Source organism: Psammomys obesus, unplaced genomic scaffold, assembly GCF_907164565.1.
Source record: "Psammomys obesus unplaced genomic scaffold, mPsaObe1.curated_primary_1811, whole genome shotgun sequence".
Classification (NCBI taxonomy): domain Eukaryota; kingdom Metazoa; phylum Chordata; class Mammalia; order Rodentia; family Muridae; genus Psammomys; species Psammomys obesus.
This window is the reverse complement of record NW_026590061.1, coordinates 170,447-179,041: the sequence shown is the minus strand read 5'-3', so window position 1 is coordinate 179,041 and position 8,595 is coordinate 170,447. Positions and strand designations below refer to the sequence as shown.

The 8,595-nt window shown below is 39.6% G+C and overlaps 1 protein-coding gene across 4 annotated transcripts in view; it reads left to right on the top strand.

The window, feature by feature from the left end:
- Positions 1–1,868: 1,868 nt before the first annotated feature.
- The window catches only part of Bicd1 (BICD cargo adaptor 1), a 167,765-nt gene continuing 161,038 nt past the window's right edge, over positions 1,869–8,595 (top strand). For all 4 annotated transcript variants that reach the window (XM_055605681.1, XM_055605678.1, XM_055605679.1 and 1 more), the window contains exon 1: positions 1,869–2,171. In XM_055605681.1, the coding sequence (XP_055461656.1) occupies positions 1,959–2,171 (213 nt within the window). In that variant the 5' untranslated portion in view covers positions 1,869–1,958. The remainder of the gene's footprint in view (positions 2,172–8,595) is intronic.

Genomic DNA, 8,595 nt, shown 5'->3' with positions numbered 1-8,595 from the left:
AAAGGGGGAGCCCTTCTCCCTTACCATCTAACCCCAGCCCATCAAGTCTCAGCAGGACTGTCTGCATCATCTTCCTCTGTCGCCTGGCAGTGGGCCTCCCTGGGGGAAGTGATCAAAGAGCGGGCAACAGAGTCCATGTTAGAGACAGCCCCTGCTCCCCTTACTAGGGTATCCTCCTGGGGACTGAGCTGCCTATCGGCTACATTTGAGCAGGGTCTCTAGGTCCTCTTCATGTACTCTCCTTGGTTGATGCATTAATGACTAATTTTCCTACTATAATGAATCGTAATGTAAATATATAATTTGTGACCCCGTGAAGGGGTTGGTCGATCCCTGAAGGTTGAGAACTGCTGGCCTAGAGGCTTACTGAGCACATGTTGTGCAGCAGTTTCTTCCCAGACAAAACAGTCCATCTTAACAGAAGTTCAGGACACAGGCTATTCTAAAGAGAAGTATAACATTCCATCTTTCTAGGAAGATCTTAAACCCACTGAGTAAATAACTCAAAGGATTCTGGAAATTGCTGAAACTAACCAGATTCACTTCCTCCCCATATAATCAGTAAAGCTGGCTGAGAAATGGGTCAGACAGGTTTAGTTGGCTCAAAGAGACACAGATTACCTGAACTAGCTAAAAGAGACAGTCTTCAACCTGTTGAGCTGTCTGCAAGTTGTGCAGTGTGGTTCAGGTTTTCTGCTGTCTATGGGCCGTCACCACTGGGGTGGGCTTTTGTTCTTGTAGCTAGTTTTGAGTCATTTCTGATCCTGTAAATAACCCCTCACCCATTCTCCTGTAAACATAACTTCAATAAACCCCCTGGTTCACTAAGTTGGACTGTGTGGCGGAGCCTTACTTCGGCCTCTGGGGTGAGCAGGTGTTTGTTCACATCTCCACAGCCATAATGTTATACAACAAGGTACAGTATTAGTTTTCCGGAGAGACAGAGCTCCTGTGATGATACAAGTGCGCAGAAGCTTGGGCTGGGGAACAGCAAAGTTCGTTGGTAGAGTGTTAGGTAGACTAGACCAAGTTAAAAAGAGGCTGAGAAAGGAAAAAGGACTCCTAAGATACATCTATCAAGCTTCGGAAAAGCAGCGCTCCTTCAAACACAGAAAGCTGAGAGCCCACAGCACTAGCTCTGTTTGTTTCTGGTGGGTTCACTGTATTCCAGTGGGCTTTGAATTCCCACCTCAGCAAAGTCAGCCTGGTGGAGCCTTCTTAGACTCCACCCTTCCCAACTGTCTTGTCCCTCATAGCTGCCCTGGCTTCCTCAGCATAGCATCTCTCCTCAGCTGCTCTCCCACCCCAAGTCTTTTTCATTTCTTTAGCCTCCACTTCTCTTCAAGCCATCCGTTGTCCTCAGCCTTCATCCCTCTTCAGCGCAGTTCCCCCTCCTCAGACCTCAGCCCGCCTTAGTCTCCCATCATTCCTCAGCTAGTTCTGGGTTCCTCTGCCTTCATCCCTGTCAGCTGTCCGCGCTGGGAGGCGCAGTAGGGTTTTGGATTTGCTCCTCCCCATGCCTACGTCCCCGCATCCTGAGTGGCCCGGGCGGGAGAGGGCCAGCTAGAGTCCGCATCCCTGTGTACTGGCTGCCGCAGGGCCGGGCGAGCAGGTGGAGCTCACCCTCCCGCGGAGCACTGGGCGGTGGACCGCAGTGACGCGGCCGGAGACATGGCGGCCACGCGCCTCTGAGGCCGCAGAGCCGGAGCCTCTGGCTGCGGGAGCTGCGCTACCATGCAGCTTCGTTGCTGAATGCCGGGGCGCGTGGCCCCGCGGATCCTGGCTGCGGTCATCACCCTGCAGTCTCCATGCTGTATTCCTCCCCACTGCTTCCGGCCGTGTAGCAGCCGGGCCTCAGGGCACTCCGCCTATTCGTCAGGCACTTTTCCTTTTCGTTTTTACCTCCATCCCTATTTGCTTTTCCCCCTCTGCTTTGCATCTATCTCTGCCACCCCGCTATGGCCGCAGAAGAGGTGCTGCAGACCGTAGACCACTATAAGACTGAAATAGAGAGACTGACCAAGGAGCTCACAGAAACGACCCACGAGAAGATCCAGGCTGCCGAGTACGGGCTGGTGGTGCTGGAGGAGAAACTGACTCTCAAGCAACAGTATGATGATCTGGAGGCCGAGTATGACAGCCTCAAACAAGAGCTGGAGCAGCTCAAAGAGGTGAGCTGCCTGTCTCCTATCCCCTCTCCCGGTCTGGCATTTCTTAGCACCAGTCACACTGTAGAGAAGTCAGAAGGGGTATGGCCAGAAGGAATTCATCTTAGAGCCCTTTGTTGATAAGAGAATATTGAAAGACTCCATTGTTTTCACCAATAGAAAAATTGCCCAAGAAATGAAAGCATAAGCTGGAACGTGAAGCTCTTTATCCTGTGGGGGAGGGAAAGTCATAAGAGTCTTCAGGTAGCAGTGCTGGCAGGTGACATTGAACTGGGCTGAAATGTATAAATCAAACTTCTCAACCTGCTGTTATTTCAAACCCATGTATCAATGACCATTGCATAATCCATCCATTTGATAACGAGGTTTGTGCCTGAGGACCTACAATTTCAGGATGGTAGAATTTGGTACCTCAGCTGTCTGCTGAGTAATTGCTCTTTGGTGAAATAGGGAGCTCACCAGTCCCGTTTGACTCGGCTTTAGATCTTGTCATAAGGCTGCAGGAGCAAAACAACTTTGATGGGTGGTTTTGCTGCCCTTAATTTCACCTCTGAGAAGGCTGGGCTATGTTTATATCTTTGAGACTGAGGCAAATTAAACTCGCCTCTATGTGGCGAAGGGCATATGTAAAATATCTGGATATCCGTGCCTTCTCTGGCAAACATGCCTGCCAACTTGAAATGACTGTATTTTATAAAACCGGAATATGACCAATTTCTGTGAATAGCATCTTCCTATTTTTGTGTTTTCTTTCCTTTGAAGACTCATGTACTGAAAGAAAATAGTGAATGTGTATTTATGTCCAGGCAAACATCCATAGGCATCATACTATTTAAGGCACTGGGAGTAGCAAGGAATCAAGTATACATGTTAGTGTACATACACTGCTCTTCTATGTGACGCCTTTATCTTTAGGTGCATACAAACATTTGAAGTTTTAGGCACATCACACATACATAAATAGAAATATTTTTCTTATAATCTAAGTTTATTTTAGGGAAAGGAAAGGCTCTGTCTTGTGTTGTTACAATTAAAAAACATGAGTTATGACATTCTAATCAGCCTTTCTTCTAATTCATAATACAGATTTACGCCTTTAATTTTGCTACTTTTATTCAGATGCTTAAATACCAAAAATGTATGTGAATAGATAAGGTTGAAAACCATAGATAGAAGTATAATTTTTGCATAACTGGCTATAAATTTTAGTTCATGCTTTTCTTGCCATATTCACATTTGGTTTTAATGGCATCTGGATTTACTTATATTTTCTAAATTATTTTTTTTTCCTTAGGCTGACATGTCTAAATGTAGTGGCGCTAAACCGGGTGAAGTAAGGAAACAGATGATTGTTGTAATTCTCAGAGATATTTTTATGATGTCTTTATTTATCGACTGTGCTTTGCCAAGGTGGAGAAATGCAAACCAATGTTAAGTCATCACTTTCTTGATAAAAAAAAAAGGTAGACTTGTTTGATTTTATAAAATACGACTGTTAATAGACTCTCCTTCTTGGGTTAAACACTTTTAGGGATATTTCTGTGTTGTTGTACTTGCTCACCACCGTAAACCTTAATACAGCAGTCTTTTGTCATTAGTAGACAATGAATTCTTAATGTCTTTTATTTGTTTGAAGTTGATAGATAAAATTGTATGTATTTATTATGTATAGTGTTATGTTTTGCAGTATATATATGGTATGTCTTAATTGATCTAATATATTTCTTCACATAATTATCTTTTTTTGGTGATAACCCAACATTCATTCTGTATTTTTAAAGAGTTAATATATTGGCATTATAGTCATCATACTGCATGGTGAATTTCCTAAACTTAATTCTTCTTATCTAACTGTAATAATGAATCTTTTCATCAATATCTTTCTCTTTTAAGCAATCAACATTTCTAATAACTACTATTTACTTCTCTGATCCTTATATGAATACAATAATGAAATATTTGTTTTTCTGTGCCTGGCTTATTTCATTTAATATAATATAAAGTCTTTAACACAGAGCTTAGCTCATAGCAGGTATAAAAATAAACATTTTATAAAAGTTAATTTGTACTAGAAGTTAAATCTTTATCAAGTGTTCAGGAGTGTCAGAGAAAGATGAGAAAATTGGAGAGTATAGGAAGTGACCACTCATATTAGTCTCATTGACAGTAAAGATAAAATGGAGAAATGTTTATAAGAATGATGAAAGAAGTTTCTTAACACAGAATAACACTAATACCAATTGTATTTTAAAAATTAAAAAATTAAGCATTTTGTTCTATATAGCAAGAAAAATTATTAGGATTTTTTCTTTTTATCAAATGACACTTGTTATATGTATTTTGATTTACATTTAGCATAAAGAAAACTCAAATTAAGATTCTTAGTAAACAGGATTATAACTATACAAAAGTATATTTTAAGGTAGTAAAATAATTGTTATTATTTGATGATACTTGTTTCTGTCTTTTAAACATGTTTTATTTTAGTTGAGATTATTACTTAAATGAACTGAGTCATTCTCAAATACAAAATAGTTGTGCAAAACAGGTATTCTAATGATGATGTCATATAGAAGCCATTTAGTATGTGTGTGTGTGTGTGTGTGTGTGTGTGTGTGTGTGTAGGTCAGAGGACATTCAAATATTATTCCTTAGTCAACTTGTTTTTTGAGATAGAATCTCTCACTGGTCTGAACCCCGCCAAGTATGTCAGGTTGGAGTGAAACCTAGGTACCCACCTGTACCCACCTCCCCGTGCTGAGGTCACAGGTGTGCACCACCATGCCATGCTTCTTAAAACATCAAACTTACGTCCTAATGCTTGTACAGTAGATATTTTACCAGCTACTTCCCAGCCTTGGAAGTCATTGCTTTGAAACATTCTGGCGGGAAGGGCAAGATGGCTCAAAGGGTTAGGGTTTTTGTTGCCAAGCTTGATAAACCTGAGTTCTATTACTCTCCCCTCACTCTATTTCTACATAGTGGAGAAAAAGCCCACGCTTGCAAGTTGTCTACACACACACACACACACACACACACACACACACACACACACATGCACACACATGGTACAATCAAAGTTTTCACAGCAACAGAAAGTAAAGTAGGCTAGCAACATAGTAAGTTTTCTTTTATGTGTTGTCTCTCTATCATTGCTCCTCTGGTAAATATTCTTTTGTACTTACTTTAAAATGTCTTTGGACATATGAATCTATCTGTAGGATTTTGGTTTTATTTTTGTTTTTATAAAATCAAGTGTGAAGAATATGGTACTAATTAGGAAAAATGGATATGGTGGCTCTAGTTCTGTTCCTGCAGTTTGGAAGATAGTGAGAGAGGAAAAAATTGTAGTTGTGTATGGAAGAGACAGAGGAGGTTTGTTTTGATGACCCCATAGCAGCCTTGTGTGTTGATATCAAGGGAAAAGATGGATGGTTTTATAGGTGTATTGTTGGTGATTATTTTGCTTCCTTGTCTCATTGACTGGTGAATATGTGATCAGCATAATGCCTGGCTAGTTTCCACGGCTAGAGGAGCCAGTCCTGCAGTGCGACCACATCCTGTCCACTCTAGATCTTGGTGTGAAGCCAGGATGATTCAGGCAGTTGGACAATAGTGCATTACCTCTTATTTCTTCTTTGACTTGAGTTTTGAGGTAGACAGCTAGAATCTTACAAGCACTTCAAGTCTTGTGCAGCATCTCATAGGAGAGGGAGAAGAGAGTAGAAAACATGAATATATTAGCAAGTATCTTAATCATGGAGGGGAAAGAAAAAACTGACTATTGGGACTTTTTCTCCTGGGATTTAATTACTTTGTCTATAAAATCCAGTGATTTAAAAATCTCAAAATATTTGTTGTGTAATGTATCTAACTCATTGTGCTTTAGAGCCACCCAGTTTGCTTATTTATCTACCTATCCTTTCCTTTTCAAATTCCTTCTACTTGTTCCTAAATATAAAATAAACTTTCTTTGTTGAATTAACTCTCACCCAGCCTTCATGAATTTGCCCTCAACTGTTTTCTGTATTTTCTTCCTGTTCATTTCAGTTCTGTTCATTCAGTTCTAGCCATAGTAGTTCACATTTGATCACATGTACCCTTTCTTTCATCATTTTTTCCTAAAGTAATTAACAATTCTCATATGAACACCTGGCCCATACACATTTTCCTTTGAACTCATTACTTTTCTAATCTTCCCTATTTTATTCTAGAACTGATTCATGGAGTTTATTATTGAAATACTTGTATCTGGCTAAATAGAAGGTGGGTAGGGAGAGAGAGAATGAATATGGATATGAATATGAAGTGAGATTATACTCCAGAATCACTATAAAAAACTTTTGACTTACTCTTTAGATTATTTTTTTTAAGTTGACAAAGATCCTTAATGTTGGAGGGTTAGAATTTCACTTTTTTATTTCTGTGTGTGAGTGTTTGCCTGGATGAACCCATGTGTATGCCTAGTGCCCTGGGAAATCAGAAGTGAAAGATGCTATCAGATCCCCTGGAACTGGTGGCTGTGGGCCACCAAGTGGATGCTGGGAATTGAACTTGGGTCCTCTGCAAGAGCAACAAGTGCTCTTACTCACTAAGCCCCAAAATTAGGTGGTTTAGTGATCTAGTGATCAGAACTATAAGAGTGTAATTTTTCTTAAAATTTAAAAATAACAGAACGAAAAAATTTTCTTAAGTGGATCTTCAGGTATTCTACATTAATCACTATAGTTATTTATGATCTTAGTTTTATAATCAAGATGTTTTCCTTGCAACAAAAGAAAATAATTTATCTTTACAAATTACATTAAAGTGTTTTCAATAATATACGCAACTTATAAAAGAAAGCATTTAGTTGGGGACTTATTTATAGTTTCAGAATGTTAGTCTATGATCATCTATGGTGGGGAGCATGGTGGGTGGCAGGAGGGCAGGCACCCACTTGAGCAGTTAACTAAGAGCTTACATGCTAATCCACAGGCAGTAAGGAGGAAGGAAGGAAGAAAAGGTAAGAGGGAGAAAAGGAGGGAGGGAGAGAGACAGAAACAGAAAGAGAGACAGAGAGACACTGGGCCTGGGCTGGGCTTTTGAAACTTCAAATCCCCCCTGCCAGTGACACACCTCCTTCAACAAGGCCACATATCCTAATCCTTCCAAAAAAGTTCTACCAATTGGGATGAAGCATTCAAACATATTAGCCAATGAAGGTCATTCTCATTCAAACCACAAATAGACTTCAAAACTATATTTACGTTTTTAGAGAATGTTAAGGTATTTCAGAAAAACACGATGAAAGCAAAAGCAAATCTAGACAAATATTTCAGTCATTATCAACCAATTTCAAATTTTAAAAAAATGTGATGCAGAAATTTGAAAAATGTGTATAAAATAAATGTTGTGATTAAATAGATTATAGAGTATAAAAATAAATGATTGTTCATTCATTCCTGTGATAACATTATATTCAATGTCTCTACTGTGTGAAAGTTATAGATTTGTGTGTTGAAGATACAGCAAGGAACAGAAAGAGCTTGTATTCTGTGTAGGAAGAAAGGCAATAATAAAAATGGACAAGAAAAATAGATATGTTAAATGGTCCTTAATGTTGTGGAGAAAAAAACAAAACAAAACAAGAAGATGGCATGTATAGTGGAGCCGAGGGCAATTGCTGCTTGTTAGCATTTGTGCTGTTGGAGTGGCCAGTGGATTAAAAAAATGGAATGAAGAGAGAGAGATGGGGCTGGGGAGATGATCACGGACAGATGGTAAAGGCCGTTTCAGTCAGTCCTTGCTAGCTAATGCTTGAGCATAGCTGATTATAAGGATGCTGGCCACAGGAAGGCTTTGTTTGTGATGGCAGATCTGGTGACACCATGAGAAGGTCGTCTCCCCCTAACAAGGAGTCTGGAGGTAGCTGTCACTCTAATTCCTTTTGTGTATTTAAGGGTTTTCTTGAACATCAGGGGCTGTAAATTACATAGGAGCTATGCCTCACTCTTGTGATGTTATATTAGGACATTTATGAATTTTGCATTACTTTTCTGTGCTATGTAAATGTGAACATTTTTATAATGTGAAACTAACTTCTGTGGCTGCGGGTATAGGACAGTAGCAGTGCTTGCCTAGCTAAGATCCTGGTTCTATTCTCAGAATAGCAAGAATCAAACTAAACTAAAACAAAGAAGTCAAAGCAAGTCCGTTGCAAAAATGCAACTTGACATAGGAAAAAGCAACTAGAGATGATGGTTACTTGAAGATTAAAGGAATCTTAATCTTAAATAAGAAACATTATTCTAGATAGTTATTCATTTCACACATGATGACTAACAATATTATAGACACTGTTAGGTACTGCAGGTACATTAGTTCCTGTATCTATCTATCTATCTATCTATCTATCTATCTATCTATCTATCTATCTATCTATCTA